The sequence below is a fragment of the Danio aesculapii genome, chromosome 1 (assembly GCF_903798145.1).
Source record: "Danio aesculapii chromosome 1, fDanAes4.1, whole genome shotgun sequence".
Classification (NCBI taxonomy): domain Eukaryota; kingdom Metazoa; phylum Chordata; class Actinopteri; order Cypriniformes; family Danionidae; genus Danio; species Danio aesculapii.
In genome coordinates, this window is record NC_079435.1 from 38,930,234 (window position 1) to 38,954,169 (window position 23,936).

Here is a 23,936-nt window from a genome sequence, read left to right on the forward strand (position 1 = left end):
GAGCGAGTTAGGGATTCAAGCACATTCAGGCATACAGGGTTCAATCTGAAGAAATGTTTGGACATTTAAGCCACACTGAATTTTATTGAATAATATAAAATGATCAAAAGTCCAAAGATAGCTACTGTTTTTATACTTGGAGAGATAAATTGTACAAATATGCTTAAAATAAAATAACTTCTACACACAACAGAGGGGGAAAGCTATTTATTCTCCATAATGGTGGCTCCCCCTAATGGTGAGTATCATGCTAAGATTATTTGGCCATGTAAAATTACTGAACACTTTACAGTAAAACTTTTGAACACATTTGTTCAGACATCTAAACAGGACCATACATTCTAAGGACTGTTACTGTTTTTACAAATTTATGCACAAGTATTTTTTTAATGAAATTAATGTTGTTTGCAGTAAGGGTGTATTAAAGGCATATTTCATCCAAAAATTAAAATTCTGCAATCATTTACTTACCTTTATTTGTTCGGAACCTACAGTATTTAAGTTTGTTTTTTCAGTTGAGCACAAAAGAAGATACTTTGAAAAATGCTAGTTGCTAAGACTGTGTCTAATTTCAGAGGCAGCATCCTCCGAAGGATGCAGACTTCAAAAGTGAATCCTTCGAACTCCATACAAGCCGAACCAAGCATTTTGAAATGAGACAATCCAGCTTACAGAGGACAGATCTCATAGTATTTTTATTAGCTATTAGCTGTGTCTCATTTTAAAAACATTCTAAGGCTCCTTTAAATACAGCCTCAAAATGCATCCTTCGTTTCCCAGGTAATGAAGGACACAACCGAGCAAGGACATTTTCACAGTGTGTCTGATAATATTTTTTTCTTCTGGAGAAAGTCTTATTTATTTATTTTGGCTACAATAAAAGCAGTTTTTAGTTTTTTATAAACCATTTTAATGTCAAAATTATTAGCCCCTTTAAGCTATATATTTTTTCGATAGTCTACAGAACATCATTATACAATAACTTGCCTAATTACCCTAACCTGCCTAGTTAATCTATTAAACCTAGTTAAGCCTTTGAATGACACTTTAAGCTGTATACTGTAGAAGTGTCTTGAAAAACATCTAGTAAAATATTACTTCCTGTCATCATGGCAAAGATAAAATAAATCAGTTATTAAAAATGAGTTATTAAAACTATTATGTTAGAAATGTTAAAAAATCTAGTCTGTATTAAACAGAAATTGGGGGAAAAAGTAAACAGGGCGGCTAATAACTCAGCGGTGCTAATAATTCTGACTTCAACTTTAACAGATCACTCAGACCTAAAGGATCATATAAACTAGAAATTCCAAGGGTTCAGTCAAAGCAGGGTGAATTCGGCTTCAGCTACTATGACCCACACTGCTGAAATCAGTTTCCAAAATGATCACTTGGTACATTTAAATCCAGACTGAAAACACATCTGTTTAGCTGTGCCTTTACTGAATTAGCACTGTGCTACGTCCTACAGATCACACTTTTATGTCTTTTTCTTTTTCATTCTTTTGTAACCCGTTTTAACACATTTTAATCTGTTTTTATGTGTATTTAATCATTTTTATTATTTGTTTTTATGTTCTTATACTTGTTTCTTTTATTCCTGTTTATGTAAAGCACTTTGAATTGCCACTGTGTATGAAAGGAGCTATATAAATACACTTGACTTGACTTGACTTAGAGGCCTTAAAATGTCTTACTAAAAAGTGATTTTATAGACAGTTTACATTTTTATGTTTACATGTATGGATCTAAGGAATTAAATTTCTAGCTTCTGTTAACCTTGCTTTGCTTTCAGTTCGCTTAAAATAAGTTTTAAAATCACTCTATTTTAAAAAAGTCATTACAAATTGTATAACCACTAATAAACAGCAGCTGTTATGGTTGCAGATAAGATCTGTCCTCTGTAGACTAGATCGTCTCATTTCAAAATGCTCGGTTCGGCTTGTATGGACTTTGAAGTCTGCATCCTTCGGAGGATGCAGCCCCTGAAATGAGACACAGCTTTTGACTTTCATATTATTTTTTCCTACTACAGAAATCGATGGGTGCCAGCAGTCAGCCCTCTTCAAAATAACTTATTTTGTGTTCATGAGAAGAAAGAAAATCATCAAAGGTTAAAAAACACATGAGGGAGTGTATACGATGAGGTCAATTTTATTTTTGGGTGAATTACCCCTTTAAGTTTATAAATGGTGATTATGATTTAAAAGTCTATTTTAAATAAAGACAGATTTTCAAAAACTTTTTAGTAAACAAAGAACAAAAAAAATTAACATTGATTAAAAACTAATCTAAAGAATATAAGTTACAATGCATCTACATGCCAACTAATTTTCAGTAGATTATAAGTAGACTGTTAGGTTGGGGTTAAGGTAAGTACTTGCAAATTTCTTATAGTCAGTTAAATGTCTGTTGAAAAAGCAATATCAGCAAATATTAAGCAGACAGTCTACCAATACTCAAATAAGAATTAATTGACATGTAGATGCAATGCAACTTTTAGTCAACAATATATGCAATAGGGACCATCAAAATAAAGTGTTACCAGAAATTGAAAGATAATACAATTAAATTCAAGCAAAATATTGCAAAGAAAACACTAAGAGCCTATAAAATTTCAACTAATTTTTTCACTTTTTTTTTGTTTCTCTTGATTTTTCCTCTTTTTTTAAATTTGTATTTAATATTTTTCTATAACATATACATTTGATGTGTACTAGTTTTTGGACTGTTATCGTAAGTTATTTTTTTAGATAAGCTCCAAATTTGGCTTCAGTACTGACTAATCTAATGTAAATGCACACATATAAATCTAATATTGTATAGCTTCCTATTAAAAATAATAATTTAAACGATTGATTGTACGTGCTGAGCACTTTACATACGACACAGACATTATCAAATTATCAACGTTCCCTGACATATTTGTATAATAGTTTAAATAGTATAATTGTGTCATTTTAAAAACAGTGAAAGGTCACCTGAAAAGCACAGCATCATCTTTGAGGAACTTGGGCAGGTTTGAGTCTCGCAGGGCTCTGATCAGCACAACATCCTCACTCAGGTTAGGATTTTCTCTTTTTAATGACCTGAACACCACACACATATAATCCACAATACATTAAAACATATTCAGAAAATGCATATATGAACACACAAACAAAAAGTGCTCAGGGGTAGCTTAAATAATGTGTCGGTGCTCTTTGGGTAGGGGATTTATCAGAATAAACAGCAAAAATAAGTCCAAGGCACTCGAAAAATGTGGAAAAAATATCAAACAGACTTTATTCACATAGCAAAATCCATGTGAATAAAATCCATGATTAATTCATGATTAAATTCATGATTAGCCATGTGAATAACGGCTTTTTAATATTGTTTCCACATTTTTCGAGTGCCTTGAACTGATTTTTGATGTTTAAAGAATAATTCACTCTCACTATTTTACAATACATACACAGAGATAATCACAAAACAGACCTTGTTATCGTTCATAAACCAAAACCAATTTTACTGTACATTTTCTGAAGGAAATAGGAGTGATGTTCTGTGAGTGCACTATGTGACTGCTTTTAGTGTGAAGCTATGTGGTTGCTAGGGTGGAAAATATGAGGTAAGTGGTGCTTGCCTGCCACAATATTAGGAGATTGTAGGTGGTTTTGCTATGGTGGTTGCTAGGGCTTTTCTAGATAGTTGCTATGTGGCTGCTTCCTGGCTTATGGGATTTTTTACACCTTTTAATGTCTACCAGCCCAAAATTCATAGACCTGACAAAATCATATCTATCCTCAACAAGCTATGATTTGAGGTGTCATTCACGCTTTGCTATGCAACACCAATTAGCATTGTGAGAATAATAAAACACATCCAAGCTATTAAACAGCCCATATTAATTCAATATCCATAATTTACAATGAATACAGCACTCACGTTTATTCTCTATTTTAAGCAACTCACTGACAATTAATATATTACTGTGAATAGTTTAGTATCCTAAATCTCACAGATTTAAAGACAAACCTTTTGAAGTCTCACAGAAGCACACAGTGACATTAAGAGACACTGAAGTTAATTTATAGTGCATATAAAACCTGAGTACTAATAAAATGAGCCAGTGACACGAGGCCAGCACACGCACACACTTAACTCTTCACTTAAGCATGCAAGCAAGGTCCAGCTGTACAGCTACGGAGCTGAGACCAGAGCTAATGAAGACTTTGCTGCTGGCCATAACAGTGGTGCCAAATGGGCCTAAATGATCTGCTTAGAGGTTTCTTACACAGCTGCATTTTATTGGCCTTTACCCCAAACTCATTCATATCTGGCTCATTCATGATGACATTTTCATTTTGAATTAAAGACTGACTTTGTTTATAAACTAAAGGCGATAAAATTTAAACAGTGGTTTAGAACAGGGGTTCTCAACCTTTTTCACTTCAAGGCGAAAATATTTTGAAGGCCCACCTGTCTGACATTTTCTATTAAACTGATTGTCTAAGAAAATGCTCATTTTAAACCTTTATTTATTAGCAAAACATATTAACTTCTATTATTCTATTATTTTCTACAGCATTTTATAAAAAGTGAAACTTTATATATGTTATAATTTTTTATAAATACATTAGAATTTTATTTTATAATTTTTTTTTAAACACACACAGATTGGAAGCTCCTGAATTTTGAATTTTTGACCTGTTATTCTTTACAACTGCAGAGTATTTGGGCCTTTTCTTCAATAAATGAACCTGACAGGACAACAGGAGATGGCAAAAAAAAAACAGCTGCTGTTTTGAATTGGACTGACTACTATCAAAGAGCACAGAATCACCAAGAGGCAACACTCTGTTGCTATTTGTGAAACAGCCACTGGATGCCGCTAGTGTCATGCGGCGGCCATTTTGGAATGAAAATTGTAATAGGAAAACAGCACGGATAACGAACAATATACAGAATGAATTCAAATATTGAGTTAAATATGAGTAAAATGAGTATATCCCCTTTGAAAAGTAACATTTTTAAAACAATATCTCAATGAAAACAATTTCCAAAATGTTGACAAGACTAAGTTTAATACATCTGATATCTAAAAGATATGTTTCACATATAACATGAAAAGTAAGGTTAACAAAATAACTTAATTGTTATTATTTTTGTCACGGTTCTTGAGGGGAAAAAGGGGGCGAGGACCCAAATGCAGAGTAAAGTAATATTTATTTAGTAAAATAAAACAAAAGAACAACAAAAACCACCCCGAGGGGGAAAACACTGAATAATAAGACAAAAACAAACTTGACTAGGTTGGCTGGACAAGGTAGGGCTGGACACAACAAGACATGGAAATATTGACGACGAACTGGCACAGGACAGCAGACATGAGGAGAATATAAGCAGGAGTGAATTAATACACAAACAGATGAACATAATTAACTAATAATGGGTAACAAGGAGGGTGGGACTAGACAATAGACGGGAGAGCACCTGACACAAAGAGACAACACAAGCCAGGTGCTCACATTAAACAGGACAAGAACACGCAGCCAATGAGAGAACTCATTAACTGAGTGTTCTTATGACTGGACAAACACTGAAGCACACAACAAAAGCACCCGACCAATGTAAACACAGAGCCACGTGCTTTGACAACAGACGCAAGACACGAGCACACGATAAGTGAACACCTTACCGTGCGCTCACATAAATGCAACGCGCATGTTACATCTCAGTTTTTAGTATGGACTGGTATGTCATTAGTATGTCCAATGTAAAGTCAATGGCAGTTTTTTACAATGGAAGTCTATAGGACAGTTGCTAAGATGCCGTAAGTAGCTGCTAGGGTGTGGCTAGTAAGTTGAAAGGACATCAGTGATTGGCAGATTGGTAGTCTGAGTTAAATGAGCCCAAACTTTAGTCTGTAGCTGCGTCCCAAATCGCATACTTATGCACTTTTCTACGCCATTTTGTAGTATAAATTGTGTAAGTAAAAAAAATAATTGCACTTTAATTACCCGGATGATGCACTCATTCAGCCGGTAAAATGAAGTGTGGAGTGATGGACACTTCACACACTCAATGACTGCAGGTTTGCTCATGTAGCGGAAGGGGCGGAGCTATCGGGCGCACATGTTGGATAACTTTATTTATTTTGGATGGTGAAAGCTAAATTCTCCTACAAGAGTGATTATAGCACCTCCCGATGGTGGGTACAGTCATACTCATGGCAGGTATTATTTGATAGTTTAGTCATTTATTTCACTGATTTGGCAACCGTCAAACTTCATCAGGGAAACGGTTTGAATTTCCGCTCAGTAAAAAACATTAGTGCTCCATTTGGGTACGACACTACATACATATACTATGCTGTTGAGTGTGTAAGTGCATTAGTACATATTGCATGAGTGCATAGTGTATAATGTGCCATTTGAGACAGAGCTTTGATGACAGTCTGGTGCAAAGTTATGAGGTCACAAATTTTGGTCTGATGTTAAGTCAATGTGAGTTTTTCGAATTTTCTGGGTCAGTTTTGGGAAAACCGTAAGTCGGATCAGTTGGAAAAGATATTTACTTAGTTATACTTAATTCAGTATAGTTTGGATGTTTGGAGCTAATTTGGTGGTTGTAGTATGAACGATCTAGGAGATGTGTTCTTAAAATAGTCTAAGAAGAAGAAGAAGAAGAAGAAGAAGAAGAAGAAGAAGACAGAAGAATAATAAGTTTATGTAGTATAATAATGTAGTATAATAGTATGTTGGCTTTCTCAATAAATACCATAAATAAAAAATATATTAAAAATAAGATCTAAGTCAAACTATTAATAAAAACTACATGAGTGTCAACAATGCGAAAGCATTAAAATTTAATATTAAAAATTAAATTAAAATTTAAAATAATTTATAAAAAATATCAGGAAGCAGAAATATTTCATTAATGAAAATGATAAGAATGTCTAAGAGAATGAAAGGTGACATCAAATAAAATTTTTACTTTGTGAAGTTTATTTATAAACTAATTTCGAGAGAATCATGAGCTTATGATTGCTTGCAGCCAGTCCCGCATTATTCAATTTACGATTCACCAATCAGACGACTCCTAAGCCACTATAAATACCCTATATTCCACCTAACAGCCATCTTCATTTTGAAGAATCCCCCCTTCCACCCCTACTTATCCTCCTTTCCTAGATGGGTGGCACGGTGGCCCAGTGGTTAGCACTGTTGCCTCACAGCAAGAACGTCACTGGTTCTAGTCCTTACCAAGCCAGCCAACATTTCTGTGCGGAGTTTACACATTCTCCCCGTGCTCACGTGGGTTTCCCCTGGGTTCCCCGGTTTCCTCCCACCGTCCAAAAACATGCAACTTAAGTTAATTGACTAATTCAAATCAGCACCATAGACATTCTCCTAGTAAGTAGTTATCTCTTAAGAGCAATCACTATCTGTTCATTAGCTACTACAGCAGGGGAGTTCTCGAGATCTACCTGAGCTTAAACTCCCCTCTCGCCTTGCAAACGGGAGGGAGCCCCGGGCTTGAGGATCTTATGAGCTCAGGGCTCTCTCCCAGGACAGCATGCCAAACAAGTTTTATAATCAATCATCAGCTAAATGTGAACTCTTGAATGTAGGTTTGTTTGCTTAGTTATATTCCTGCTGAAGTTGAAAATAAAACATGCAGCTAGATTTTATAAACTGTCTGTATTTACTACTGTATTTATGTGCCATAAATGACTTGTATGAATTTCATACCAGTTTATATGTAGTCAGCTACTTCTTCACATGTGCCTGCCTCCAAGCAAACTATGGACTACGCCCTCCTCCCCACCTCTTTTGAAAACAGATAGCAAAGCATGATGGTGCCTTTAATATCATTGCATTTAAACAATGAACCTGTGTGTTTGGATGTAACTTTAGTGGCTCGCAGGTGTCCCTGCACATAATTCCAGCTTCAGAAAAGGCAACAGTGAAAGGAAATAGTTTGATACAGTATATGAAAGGAATATCCCAGAAACAGTGGGCAAAAACTTGCTTGTGTTTGCAAAAAAAAAATGTTCATCTGACTGCTTTACGACCTTGGGCAATAAAGCTGGACTACATCAAAACTGCATTAAAAAGATGTTCTTGCAATTTGTCTGAACGATGTAAATCATTTTTGTTTCATTTGGTTACAGTTATCAAACACCAGCTTCAGTTCAGCTGTGTTTAAAGTCAGATCATCATCATTCATGTGCAGAGCTGTGTTTGTCAGTGCTTTACACACTGATCACTCCAGAAACTACAGCTGAGCATTTGTTAAATACACCAGTGTCACTTTTTATAGTATATATGTTGTTTGAATACATTTTTCATTAATAACGGCAGCAATATTATTATACATGATGACTATAAGCACAGGAAACGGTCTATTGCAATCTCACATATTGTAATAATAATGTAGAAGCAGCTTCAAATACTCCTTTATTTCAGTCATGCAGACAAAAGTCAGCATGAACTTTGAGGCTTGGTTGAGCACTGTGTGTGTGCTGGGAAGATTTTGCTTCACAACGATGGATCGATAAGCTAAAACACAGGAGTGATTCTGCAGGCTCAGAGAGGGGTGGGAAATCAGCAGTTCTTTAGCATTTAAAGAGATATGAAGTGAAACGGCTCACTGTGGACTGCGGTGTTCTTGATGGCGTAGAAAAGTGTTTATTTACACTATTGAGAATTTTAACCAAAGTAAGTTATAGACTTTTACACTAGGCTGAATCGGGTTCATTTCCCAGGTGCATTTTTTTGTTTGACAAGTGTGAGTGCTCTGAATCACGCCCAGGTGAAGTTCAGTTGGCCGGCCCTGACCCGGTTGGAAGAGGTGGTCTGGAACATGGTTCGGTTGGGCTTTGGCACGGTATGCTTGTACAGTAGTTTGAGTGCAAAGCGCACATGAGCACGAAACTGAAAATGTGACGTCACTTTTAAGGGACTGTTTCATATGGATTTATTAATCATTCTTACTTGTCAATGAATGTGAACTGTCATAGTTTATAAAATTTTCAAGACACCCTAGAGTACTTTTTTTTTAAATTTTAACAGATTTGTGTGTGTTGAGCATCAATTAATACAACATTAGCACCTGTCTGCTTTAATTGTGGGGAAAACTGGATAATTTTGAGCTTTTGTCAGCTAATTTCATCTTCCAGGTTTAAAATATTTTTGGGGGCGGGATCAAAATCTGTGACATCTGCCAGTGGAGTGATGACGCGTCGGTTTCTCATTACTATTCAAAGCTGAGTTTTCTTATCCCATGAGAAGACCCTGCTTCTTAAATATTCATGAGAGCACGTGCTTTCCAAAGGCAAGGCAGACCTGCCAACCTGTGAGACTCACAGACTCATGACTGGGTGAGACAGCATCCGCACACGGCAAGCAGTAGTTAGCCGTTCATGAAGGGTCACAAACTTTATGTGTTTGCTTCCATGATTCACAGGGTTTGTTGTTTGTGTTTCCCAACGATGCTGTCAGGGCCGATACAGCAAAGCTGTTGATTTGCAGCAAGCATTTTTGTCGGGAGAGCTGTAAAAGAATTGGAGAATGGCGGACTTTGTCTTTTATGAGTTGAGTTCGTTACCATTCAGACATCGCCTATATCTATATAAAACCCTCCAGATTACCAGCAGGGCTAATGGTTGGATAGATAAAGACCTGCTGTACTGCTATCCACTGTATCTGCATTCAGACCCGGGGACTGAGGAGGAGAGAAGTCTTCCTCACTTGGTGTGTTTATATAAACACAATTATCTTTATAATGATATAACAAATTTTGGCTATGTGTATATGAAATTAAAAATAACAAATGTAGCAGGGCAATAAATTATGGTTTATTTCATTGCATTTTAACTTTGTAAACTATAAATCATGGGTCTCCTCATGGTTTGTGTCTCATTTTGTGAGCCAACTGACAACAGTTGTTCGCTCCCCTCTTTTTTCCCTGCTCTGCTGGCCACACCCACTCTTCCCACTGCTTGTAGCGCTCCACGCCCATTATGAAGCATTTTTTGAAAAAATTCTGAGGTAGACTTGAACTGAAAGAGGGGGGTTTTATAACCCTTTAAAGATGCAAACCCCTCGCTGCGCTTCACCTGCCACCTTCAGCAAACCTCCTAATTTTAAGAAAGTTTATGAGCATCAAAAATGGTGGTTCTGTTCAGCAAAATATTTGACTGTATGTCACAGCATCACAAACAACTTAAATTAATATAAAACAATATAACTAAAGCAGGCTCCATGGTGGCGCAGTGGGTAGCACATACACCTCACAGCAAGAAGGTCGCTGGTTTGAGCCTCGGCTGGGGCAGTTAGCGTTTCTGTGTGGAGTTTGCATTTTCTCCCTGTGTTCACGTGGGTTTCCTACGGGTGCTCCGGTTTCCCCCACAAGTCCAAAAACATGTGGTGTTGGTGAATTAGGTAGGCTAAATTGTCCGTAGTGTATGTGTGTGTGAACAAGTGTGTATAGATGTTTCCTAGAGTTGGGTTGCAGCTAAAAGGGCATCCGCTGCGTAAAGCATATGCTGGATAAGTTAGCGGTTTATTCCGCTGTGGCGACACCAGGTTAATAAAGAAACTAAGCCAAAAAGAAAATGGATAAAAGAAAAACTAAAGTAATCTCCACTGTACTAAGTGAGAGCTTCTCTTACTAACTTAAGAGCTGCATCATTGATGACGTAAGCATACTCAAGCTCGGAAGGTAAAATACAATGTGAGTGCGAGCCACTGTGGAAAAAGGGAGGGGGGACAATCGCACCCCGGAACGGTTTAATGCAACCGTGCCTAGTGTGAGTACACCCTTAGACCCTAAAGAATCATTTGAATTTGTGTAAAATTGGCAACTTATGTCACCTTTAATTCCACATCAACTAATAAGAATGATTTCTAAAAGATTGTGTGGCACTGAAGACTGAAATATTAAATTAACATTAGACATTCCAGGAACTACATTATTAACAATTTAAAAAAAGTAAATGTTTGCTTAAAAACTTAATATTAATACTTTGCAAATAAACAAATGCAAATAAATTATACCAACCACAAATATTTCAACAGTCATGTATAAACAATGTAAAACAGCATATGAGACATAAGCGTGTAAAGCTAAATGTGTTTGTATTGTAGAACAAGCCTGAATGCCTCACCCTGCCATGACCAGCACGGACTTGACAGCTCTCATGCCGAAGTCATAGTGATCCTGCTGAGAGAGCTGCTCACTGCAGAGCTTGTACATTTGAGTCATCTTCCTCGCAAGAGTCTTACTGGACTCAAAGCCCTCAGAGTACAGGATCACCTAACAGGACACAGAGGTTTAACAGTAAGATACTGCAGAACTGCCTGGCCTGTCAGATAACATTTACTAATATTGAGAAACTTTTAAATAAGGCTCATGTGAGTCCTCTACAGTAAACAGATTTCTTCTAAAACTGAGGTTTTCAATGTTTGTTTCTGCAGGAGACTATACTCTTTCCTCTAAAAAGTTGGTTAATCATTTTTTAGCTTTGGATGAAATGACAAATATTTATTATCATTATGACAATCTCATGATATAAGAATACTGTTTCTGGGTCAAAGCCTCTTCTCATTTGAATTGCTTATTCAATTCTTATTCAATTTGAATAAGAAATTAAGAGATGGTGGCAATTTTCACAATCAAAAGATTTAGTACTCTATTCCAACTCATTATCTGAATTAAATGGTTATTCCAGTGATTAAATAGGTAATCTTCAAGCCAGGACTTTCTGTATGAAATTTGTACAAAATCTATACTAAAATCAAAGAGAAAAAACAAGTTTTATGAATAAAACTTAATTTTTTTATTCTTACAGTAGAGGTGATGAGGTGCAGAGAAGCTGACGTAAACTTGCTCAGAGAAAGGCTATTGTTATCAATCATTGTTCACTTCACTATATCAGTTTAATGGTGAAGGGATTGATCCAATAGGCCTATTGATAAAAGGATTGTGAAAAAATGTCATGCTCCCTTTTAAAAGCATTTTCAAAATACAAAATACAGTACTTTATTTTGATACATTTTGTGGCTGCTGTATTTTGTAGTTTATTTTGACACATGTAAACCTGAGGTATTTAGTATTTTATTTTAAAATAAATTTCAATGTATTTTTAACCCATCCCTGCATTCATAAACGACTATATAATTTATTTTCATTTTTTTCCAGGTTTTATAAACAGAGGCTATTGTCGCATCTTGAATGATTTGTTCATTTTTAATACGGGTAAATACATTCTGACCAAAAAGGCATATCAATTTTAAGTTGAGTGTGGAAATGTAACTATATACATATTTCATTCAATTTCAATATCATTATTTTTCACAAGAAACAAAGTGGTTATTAAAGTTAAATCAGATTTTTCTAACCATTATATATATATATATATATATATATATATATATATATATATATATATATATATATAAAACAAAGAAAGTGGTATTGTAGTTTCCTCTCAGTTTAGGTTAATAGACAGAGTTTTCAGAAGCGGAAGTTGTTATAGTTGGGTAAACTTAGAGCACAGTGAACGGGAGAATACAAGTATATTTTTACAATCCTATTGGCTGAAATAATAAAAGAAAAACGCAACGATTGTGTTATTAAGACTTTCGGAAAAAGGAAAAAAATTGAGTGAGACTGATAACGGCAGCCAGAAAAGAGAACAATGTCAAATTTACTGTCTTGTCTATAGACACTGCAATAGAAACGCCTTGCATAAGCTGTAATTTGTTTTTTTGTAATTTGATGCAAAGATGATATAATATATCTATAATATACCTTAAAGGGGCTAATAATTTTGACCTTAAAATGGATTAAAAAAATAAATAAAACAAATAAAACTTTCTCCAGAAGAAAAAATATTATCAGACATGCTGTGAAAGTCTCCTTGCTGTTATTAAAAAAAAAAATATATATATATATATATATATATTTTTTTTTTTTTTTATTATTATTTTTTTTTCATATAAATATGCATACTGTTTTTTTTTTAAATATCCATTCACAAAACACCAACAATCACAAGATTACAATGTCACTTTTCAGACATTTACCAACCCAAAATGAGTAATACGCATGAAGTGCTGTTCACTGCCAAAAAGCTCAATGAACTATTGTAACCAAACCCATCAAATTTGTTTGTTGGCATTGTTTAGCATTGGTCAGTGCAGTGTAAAGTAGCCTTTACACACATGAACAGAAAATAGCCTTTAATAAAATCACACATGAGCCGCACCATCTCTGACCTCTCTATCTCTTACCTAGTGTGTTTTATCATCATTTCTGAGATCAAATCTGCTGGTTTAATTACACACCTCAGCGATAAGTGCATAGTTTGGCACCATCATGGCGATAGGTCGGAAAAGGGCTTTCAGGTTGTCAGGGAGTTCAGTTCTGCCAGCGTAACCAGGGTTCATGGTGATGAAAGCTGCACATGTCATCACCAACTTTATCTCTCTCCCCTCAAACATGAATCGACTCAGCTGAAAAACACAAACACATTAAGAAGAATCAGGTGGACGTTATTTGGTGTGAGTAGCATATGGGGTTTAAACATGCACATGTGTGTGTGGAGGTGCTTTACCTTGGCTGCCTTGGCATTTCTAATAGTGATGAGTTGTTGAGCAATGACTGATAGCACTTCGATGTTGATGCGATTGAACTCATCAAAGCAGCACCAGGCACCTGACTGAGCCAAACCACTGAAGAACGTCCCCATCATCTAAACACACAATTACCATTTAAAATTTTAACCAAGCTGAATACTTAACACTGTAGAGGACCGCTCATACCAAGCTGGGTAACTATGAGTATCCATTGAAACCTAAATATATTTGCATCCACACAGACAAACAATAAAAATGTTTGGGTTTTTTTATTCATGCATTTAATTCGGTATTACACCCCTGTAACCAGCAGATGTCCTCAGTGTGCTACTTGCGCATCTGAACAGCGAATCTTTATTTAAAACTTACCTAAAGATTAATCTAGTCAATCGAATTTATCGATCTCAGCCAGTATAGTGTAATAAAAACAACAAATTATTTTCCCTATCTTTTTCAAAGAAGGGAACATAAAGCTTAAACTAACACTGTATACTTGAGGTACTTTTATTTTTATGCTTCCGTTTGCTATCCTGGCTTGTGTAACTTTCATGTATTTTTATCATTCTTTCCCATGATATAAGCCATAATTGGTTTTACTGGTCAATTATTGTTTTTCTAGATCATTAGGTCATTATCTTTATATAATCTTTGAAAAGACGATGCCCTTTGTACAGTATTTCAATGAATTCTGAATGGCTGTCAGTGTTTTTTTATTTATTAGCTCAGCAAAATCATTCTGAAAGTGATCCCAAGGATATCGTGTCTTTCTACATCATTATCTTTATAGTTGTGGTCTGAACTCTGCTTTTGTTTTACTTTTTTTTTTACTGCTTTTATTTTAAAAAAAATTTGAACTCCATTTTTATAGTTTATTTTGTTCTTTATACAGTAGTTTTTGTGCTTGGTGTGGATGGGCCTTTAGAGGTTTAAACAAAAAAATAGAGTACTATACTGTATATACTACAATAGGGCTGAGATAAACAAATACAGGTTGTACCTTAACTTTAACTCTGCCTAAAAAAGAATATAACCAATAATATAACAGTAATATAAATGACATATAATGCATAAATTAGAAGGACATGTTAGCACAAAATATGCTTTTACATTCCACTGCATTCATTTTCATTTCTTTACTATGCATATATGCATATGTGGGCTCAAGTAAGACTAGTTTTAGTTTAGTTTTAAAAGAAGTTTGTAAGTAGTAATAGAAGTAATATACAGGTTATGAGGCATTTTGTTCCACAATTCACCAACTATTACCATAGGTTTACAGTAGCAACACTAACAGGCAGAAATGTGGGATATTCATATTGAATTTTATGTTATGCATACAATATTTAACAAAAAAGTAGTGATTACTATATCTTACGAAGTCACATTAGTTCAGAATTTTTGTTTGTTTTGCATAACAAATGTCAGAAAGCATGAAGTTAGGCTATTTTTACTATGGTGTGAGGTTGTTACAGTATATTTGTGCATGATGTTTACAAATGCACAAATATAAGGCTGTTACTATCTTCACAGATGGTAATGTTTTTGCTAATTATATGCACTGATAAATAATTTTACATCTGAATCCCATTCATGCTGCTCTAAAATGTGTATTTTAAGAGATTCATATTTAATATTAAATATAAATATTATTATTAATATATAAAATATATAAAATTAAGAGATTAATTATTATTAATATATTGTGTTACAAATCATGTTTCGGTGGGCCCTGTAGCACTAAAGCACCAGTGAAAGTGCTCTCAAATGTTAGCTGATTTAAAAACCATATTCATTCTCACATGATCACATGCACTGATCAGCAATAACATCCCTCAGTCTATAGCAAACCTCCAGGGAAAGGAATAGTCTACAGTACATAAAAATCTATATTATAATATGATGTCCCAGTGACAGCATAAAAAAGACAAACAGTAAACAAAGACTATGCCTATTTTTAAAGTCTAGTCAGAATCTTAAACATCTTTATGATATTCTGTATGACTCCCCAAGCAAACACTAAACACTGGCCATAAATAAGGACAGCATGCAATGTAAAACTCTCAGAAAGAGATCTACAGTGGTTTTCATGTAATGTAGAAAGAATTCAGTTGGGGCTGTGCTGCCTCCTAGTGACAGAAACATTTAATTCACTCTAGTATGTTAGGGTTCATCTTTTCAGTTCATCATAATTTCTATGGCACTTTTGCAATGTAAATTGTGTCAAAGCAGCTTAACATAGATGAAGTTCTAGTAAACTGAAACTGCTTCAGTCCAGTTTTCACAGTTCAATTTAATTCATTTCAGTGTAATAATGTAAATGTTTACATTGAACAGGAAAATGTGCAAAATTTCATCTAGATGCTTAACAAATTCATCATGAAGACAGAGAGGCACCTTATAGTCGAGTCCATCTGAGCAGTTAAACACCACACATTGGATTGCCAGAGCTTTTGCAAGGTCTTTCGTGGTCTCAGTTTTGCCTGTGCCTGCTGGACCTGCAGGAGCTCCTCCGAGATCCAGTTGAAGCGCCCCCATCAGGCAGAGGTAACAGCGATCCTAAAATAAAAATAAATAAAATAATAATAATAATGAATATGCACACTACATTAACATAGATTATCCATACACTGAAATGCACTTTAACATATGTAGTTTTACTTAGTTTTTTAGCTATACTTTTTAGTACATGTAAAAAAAAATTATGTATGTATGTACCGTACATATGTACATACATATGTAGTTAAGCAGTTCTTATGCATGACATGTAAAGACATAAGATCCAATATCGGAATCTGGTTTTGTAGGATCAGAAAATGATCAATAAACTAAAAGAAACAAGCCAAGATATTAATCAACAAGAAGTGAATTGCTTAATCGAACGACCATAGATTTTTTTTTACTTTATGCAAAAACAATATTCTTCAGATTGAAAATTTATTTATACAGACTAAAATATAAATGAATTTCATATAATGCATCTGACAAATCCCTTACCATCATAAGGAACAAATGAAAAAAGAAAAAATTAAAATGAATGTGTACCGTCAGCGGAGTGATCACTAGACGGGGACACGCTCCCAAATATTCATATCCATAAATATATTGAGAGAGTGCCATCCGGGCCACACAATCATCCAGATCCACATCCCAATAATATCGCAACTGCCTCTGCCACTCGAAATTATCGCTAGAATCCACCTACAAACACAGAATACATTGACATTTCCATTATGCAATGTGCACGCAGTGGTACTGAAATGTTTAAGTTATAAAGCAAGGTACAATTTATGCTGTTGAACACAAATAATAAACGAAGAACACAACAGTAAACACAGCTCCTCTCATAAATCTGGGATTATAAAAATTGCATGGTATTTTTATTTACTACAATCTTGGATAACCTTTTTTTACATAACATGTTAACATACAATCCAAAAGACAATGTAATAAATAAATAAATTCATAAAAATTACATACACTTGAATACACTTAAATTTTATTACTATGTGACGTTTCCTGAATAATTCACGAAGGAGGATAGTATGATTTTTTAGATCACTTTTGGACACACTTTACTTTAAGATATCCTTGTACACTCCTATATTCATTTAACTACTGAATAACATTAAATTACTCCACGCATTAAGATTATAATGTGGGTAAGTTTTGGGGTTAGTTGCATGTGATTATTCATAAATTATTATAATTACCTTAGTAAGTACACAGAACATGTGTGACAAGGACATCTTAAAATAAAGTAATTTTTTTCACTGAGGATTAAAGAGGGTTAAATCATACTGCCCTTTAGCTAAAAACAATTCTTTTGTCACACTGTATTAATGTTAAGTTTATTAAACTTAATGTTAAACTTTATGTACAATTCACAGTATTTTAAACTTTAGTTGATGTGTAATGTAGCTGTGTGAACATAAACAACAACTCTGAAAGTAATACTCTCAAAGTTCATGCAAAGGGAGACATTGGCTTTTACAGAGTTAGCTTGGCAAAGCCTACAGCGAACACATTGACTACAAAAAAATACATCCGGGCTAGTGAGATCACAAGGGCTTCCGGTTACGTGCATTCCATTCGCGCACACATCCTCCGCAGCAAAAGGGTGTGGCCAGAGGTGCTTTATTGTTATAGCAGAGAAAGCTAAAATGCCATCCAAACGCTGCTATTTCCACAGAGCTTCTTCTGTTTCTGTATTTGGGCTTTCAAATGACACGACACAAAGAGAAAAGTACTCACAATTAAATTTTAATTGTGTTCCAGAGAATTATAAAAAAAGATATAGCTCTAGCATTTGAAAAAGGATAGCTTCCAGAATCTCTCCCAGTTCAGTGCTGGATTCGGCTAAAAACTCCTCCAACTGACGAAGCTGTGAATTGTGAGCCACAACCTGTAACTACATGCATAGTTTCCAGCATTTACGGGATGTTGTAGCGAGGACGTAAACAAGGAAGTAAAGCTGTTTAGCTTTTTTGTTTGTTTGCTTTGTTTTTAATATATATATATATATATATATATATATATATATATATATATATATATATAAATGTATGTGTGTGTGTATATGTATATATATGTATATATATATATCCTCATTTTTTGTATAATTTGTAAATGCAACAATGTTAATGTTGGAAAAATGTTTGAAAAATGTTGTATTTCAATGTGTACAAACTGAAAACGAAAATTAAAATATTATGGAAAAAAAGTAATACCTTTTTAACTTTTATTTAATGTTTACAATGAAAATCCAATTAGATTAACTTTATTTGGTAAACAAAGCAAGTCTCTCATATATCTACTAAAAGACAGAAAATATTACTGTACAAACTGCATTGTACATAAATCAGATGAACATTTTCATATTAGTCAATAATATTATTGCAATTAATTTAAAAATTGAATAAATATAAATTTACATACATTTACTCAAATAAATAAACAGAATTAATGATGGGCTAAAAATTGGCGGAAATCTGCGGAAAATCCAAAAATTCCGTGTGGGCCTAGGTATTGGGTAGGATTAGGGATGTAAAATAATATCATGCTTTATAAGTGCTAAAAAACAGTTCATATCTTAAAGGCAGGAAATAAGCCAGTAAATGGTGCGAATTGTTACTTAAACTAAAGTGTTATCAATATTTATTTATATATTTACACCCTTAGTAATAGTTGTGTATGAGTCCCTTAAATGTCTTTATGAATGAAAAATCGGTCTCAAAATCATACAGTAACCTCTGGAGAGATGTCAAATATGCAGAAAATATATGCATTCTGGAGAACCAAAGAATATAGGACCTTTTCTTGATCCCTGAAGAAATGCACAAACCTGCTCTTTGACAAGCTCTGTGACGATATCTCTGGCATGCACATCTATGGTGATGAGAGCTGTGATGATGTTCCGATGAAGACTAGGCAAATTCCCACGGACCAAAGCAGCAAGAGCATTCAGTCTCTGTTTAAACACACACCCACAGATGAATACAGACAGACATACACATACATAAACACACCTGACTCATGTGCCACTTTATTGATATACCTTGCTAGTATTGAGTTGGACCCTCTTTTGTTCACATTCAACAGAAAATCAAAACATCAAAAAACAATCCTTACAGCTTTGAAACAACATCATACAGTTCCTGCAGATTTGTCAACTACACATGCTTCTTATGTCGGGCAATTCTTCACTGATATTAAAAAGGCATTTTTGCCACCATTCATTCTAAAATCTAGAAATTCTTGTGGGTGAAAAATCCAGTAGTTCAGCATTTTCTGAAATACTCAGACCAGTTCATCAGGCACCAACAACCATCTCAAATTAATCACATTTCACAAGTACAGAGAGCTATCAATGTGTGCAAATCCCCATTGCTGCCATGTTATTTGATGCAACAAATATTTGAAACAAATAAAGTGCGCCAAATGAAGTGGCCAGTGAGTGTACAGTAATTTTCGTTCAGTTGCAATTACTTCTATGGAACTATAAATGAATAAACAAATCCACATCAAAAGTGTCATTTGTTTGTAAATTCAGATTTAAGCATTATCTAAAAAGTTTAAGAAGCTTACTATTGATGTTTAATTTCTTTGGATAACCAAATGTTTGAATGCTACTAAGATACTATTATCTAAACATCTGGAATCTGAGGGTTCAAAAAATATAAATACTGAGAAAAACATATTTAAATTTGTCCAAATTAAGTTCTTAGCAATGCACATTGCGAATCAGAAATTGAGTTTTAAGTTTTGATGTGCAGTAGGAAATTCACAAAATATGTTCATGGAATATGATCTTTAAATAACTATTCTGAGTTTTGGGATAGTAAAAAAATTGACCATTTTAACACCTACAATTTATTTTGACTGCCAAAAATATACCTGTGTAAAATAAGACATAAGAATTTAATGTCACCTCAAAATTAGTGATCTCAAATTCTTGTAGCGCTTGAAAATGGTCATGTTCTCCCTCTAGGCAATTGTCCATGTCCCTGCACCACATGAGCTGAGAGATGGTCAACACCACCTGCAGAAAAGAACAGGTTAGATGATCACACACACTGCGAGGCTTTAGTGCTCAAATCCAATTTTTTTCTAAGATCTGATTTTTTTCATTGCTGTTCACATTGTTTTAAATGTGGCCAAAATCAGATTTCCAGTGTGAACTGATTATGGTCCTAAACTGGCCCATATGTGCAACAGAACAAATACACACAGCGTAAACTTTGTAATTACCGTTTGTACACAATGTGTATTGTATGAATAAAGCATGTTGCTGGATTATCTTTAATATAATAATTATTGCCATTTTTGCAGACAACAACAATGTATTTTATGAACTATAAATGGTTGTTTTGCTAGTACTAATGTGTATTTGCTAGTACTAATGTATCTGAAACCTAAAATAAGTGCCTGCCCTCATGGGAATACATACTTCAATTTAGCAGCTGATCATGCACAAATCAGAATTGAAAACATCAGATTACACGTGGATTGTGCTGTTCACACTATCATGAACATCTGGGCTACACTTGCCTGCCACAGAGACACAAACAAACACCAATATGAGCACAAACCTGAGATGGATGCCCAGCCACAACCCACTCAACTCTGGGTTTGCTCTGATAATCGGCAATTGCAGCCTTACTGAGTCTTCTAAGAGAAGAGAACATGGCCTCCTCCACCTTTCCCAACCAGTCCTCTACATTTCCACGAGCCTTCAGTCCTTTGCCCAATACCACCTACAGTACAAACACACAGTTTTTTAAGGGGTCATGAAAAAGCATCATGTAAGTGTCAAACACAAAACTTTCATGTTAGTTTAAAAACAAGGGCTGTGGAATGTGCCACTTTATTACATAATATTATGGTTAAACACTGCCTCCACAAAAAAAGAACACTGCCCGCTTCTCCTACATCGCAGTGTTTTTAGCCCAGCCTACTGATTTATGCATGTAGTATGATAAATAATGAGAGAGGTGAATGTAGGTCTGGACGGATGGATCCAAAAACAACAGAAATAAAAACAAAAAAAAATTGCATTACATTCCTTCTGATCCCAACTCTAGGAAAGAGTGAATGACCCTTATGTTTAAAGTTCATAAGGAAAAATGTGGTAATTGACATTATTTTACCTTGAATTAATACACAAACAATGAAGAATTATATGTTGCATTAAAGTCAAATTTAAGCACTTTTCAAGCACTTTCCAGGTGAATTTTCAAACTTTTCCAGCGCTTTACAAGTGTGGTAAATTATACATGTTTGCATACATACTTCATAACAATATATCAGATGCTAATCATTATTGTATTTTATAGTATAGTATAATATTCTAAGGAAAAAGTTTGATAGCATGTTTAACACTGAAATACTGTGATTTATACGGTGGCCGAGAAAAAGCTTAACGTGCTGCAATTTAAAAAAACACATGCAATTACAAAAAACACCAGCAAATTAAGAAACGATCTTCAGCCGTTTGACAAGTGACAAAATGCAGGGCACATCTTCAGTTGTTTGGGTTGTGACAAAATGCAGCGCGTTTCTTCAATTGTTTGTGTTGTGAGAATTTGAAACATGTGCTGTCAAACTGATGAAGATCATTTCTTAATTTACTGGTGTTTTTGCAATTGCATGTGTTTTCTTAAATTGCAGCGCGTTAAGCACTCTCGACCACCGTATATTTACACTGTTTAAAGTCCTGTGAAGTGCTTGAAATGTGAATTTTAGTTTAATGTGTGACGTAATTTCAACTGAAACATCGAGACAGGGCAGGACATATAGTAGTTTTTTTAAAACGGCCAATCAAAACAGCTGTCCTTTTGAAAAAAAGAAGAAAGAATTATACAAATTGTATACGTTCATAAAAGTGTGTTCACACAATAAAAAATAGCCTATTGCTTCCAATTTATAATAAAAAGGTAGACCCTGGGAAACAGTACAAAATAAACAACAAAAGGTAGTTAATTATTTACTTTTTTACCCTTTTTACTTTTTTAAACACTATCATTGAACGTATTTTTACATGAATGAACAAAAACAAGAAGAAAAAAGAATAGAGACTTGACCTTTTCTCCCTCTGGAGATACCATGGATAAGATGTCATTAGTATACTGTATTTTCTCGGCAGTGTCATTCCCTTCAGGTGTCGTAGGTGTATGCGTGGCGAACTCCAGCTGGGATATCGCATCAAAACACTTCCTGAGATGAGGCTGCACAGCCTGAGGGTTCCGCGTCTGAGCCAAAATCTCCAACAGTTCATCATTAGATAGAAAGTAGAACCTGAGCCACCGAGAGAAGTGAGTGAAGTCATGACACAGCATCAACAGAAATCAGCATTCTGATGAGAAAGTGCAGCGAGTGCATGAGTGTGTGCAGGCACCTTGGGAAGATAACTCTCTTAGACTCCAGGTAAGCCTCCAGGCATTTCTGTATCCGTTCAAGAAGTGCATTATTATTTTGGAAAACATCCAAAATCCCTGAGGACACAAAGTAGGGCAGCACCGCTCAAAGTCGTGTATAATACACCATTTTTCATTATTGGACTTTACCTACATTTTTATTTATACAGTGCACGTTGAGTTTATTTTTTAAATGTAAATGTGTTCATTTCATCTTGACTGTCTATGCTTTATGCATATTTCCTGAACGTCATCAGGCCAGACCTGTTTGTGTGGCTGCACGGAGGGCATTTGGCATGCGGTTGACCTTCCTCATGATCTCTTTCCAGGACTTGTCCACTTGCAGGAACATCTTAGCCTCAGCAGGCAGCTGCCTCTGAATGTCAGGAGCACTGAAAATACTCTCAAGATAAAGCCAGCTTCTCTGACATAACAACCACTCATCCTAAAAAACACAACAGAAGAGAGAGAATCTGAGAAAGAATTTATGACGTAATAAAAGCGTTAGAACATAACAAACGTAAAAGTTTTAAAGGTTCAAGAAAAACTGGAGTACTTATTTTTTACATTTTAACAGATTTCTGTGTGTTGAGCATCAGTAAGACAACGTTAGCACCTGTCAGCTTTAATTGTGGAGAAAACAGGATAATTTTGAGCTTTTGCCAGCTAATTTCATCTTCCGGGTTTAAAATAATTTAGGACGGGATCAAAATCGGTGACATAGCGCCGATCTGCCTGTCGAGTAATGATTTGTCGGTTTCTCATTATTATTCATAGCTGAGTTTTCTTATCCTATGAGAAGACTCTGCTTCTTAATTATTCATGAGAGCATGTGCTTTCCGAAGCCAAGGCAAACCTGCCAAGTTGCGTCTGTGCATGGCACGCAGTATTTAGCCATTCATAAAGGGTCGCATAAGTTTGTTTCCATCATCCACAGGGTTTATTATATGTTTTTCTCCGCAATGTTGTCAGGGTCGATACAGCAAAGCTGTTTGGAGCAAGCATTTCTGTTGGGAGAGCTGTTCCAGAATTAAAGAATAGCGGACTTTGTCTTTTATTAGTTGAGTTCGTTACCATTCAGACACATTGCCTATCTGTGCTGATGTGTTGGCCTATGTTTAAAATCCTCAGGATTACCGGCATGGCTAATGGTTGAAATAGATAGGATAGAATTCCTCCTCATTTATAGTGTTTAGATAAACATGATTATCTTTATAATAATGAGGCCTATATGAAATTACGAATAACATATGTGGCAGGGCGTCAAACTACTTGCTGTTTATTTCTTTGTATTTTAACTTAGTAAACTATAAAAATATGGGTCTCTTCACAGTTTGTGTATCATTTTGTAAGCCAACTGACAACAGTTGTTGGCTCCCCTCTTTTCCCCGGC

General features: G+C 34.9%; 1 protein-coding gene across 1 annotated transcript in view; it reads right to left on the bottom strand.

Annotated features, from left to right (window-relative positions):
- The window catches only part of dnah6 (dynein, axonemal, heavy chain 6), a 165,279-nt gene that overhangs the window by 109,357 nt on the left and 31,986 nt on the right, over window positions 1-23,936 (bottom strand). The window contains exons 23-34 of the mRNA XM_056460119.1: window positions 22,808-22,988; window positions 22,525-22,621; window positions 22,211-22,424; window positions 20,720-20,884; window positions 20,059-20,169; window positions 18,973-19,098; window positions 16,674-16,829; window positions 16,026-16,187; window positions 13,610-13,747; window positions 13,341-13,508; window positions 11,159-11,307; window positions 2,982-3,089 (exon numbers count right to left, since the gene is read on the bottom strand). Coding sequence (XP_056316094.1) covers window positions 2,982-3,089; window positions 11,159-11,307; window positions 13,341-13,508; window positions 13,610-13,747; window positions 16,026-16,187; window positions 16,674-16,829; window positions 18,973-19,098; window positions 20,059-20,169; window positions 20,720-20,884; window positions 22,211-22,424; window positions 22,525-22,621; window positions 22,808-22,988 — 1,775 coding nt within the window. The remainder of the gene's footprint in view (window positions 1-2,981; window positions 3,090-11,158; window positions 11,308-13,340; window positions 13,509-13,609; window positions 13,748-16,025; window positions 16,188-16,673; window positions 16,830-18,972; window positions 19,099-20,058; window positions 20,170-20,719; window positions 20,885-22,210; window positions 22,425-22,524; window positions 22,622-22,807; window positions 22,989-23,936) is intronic.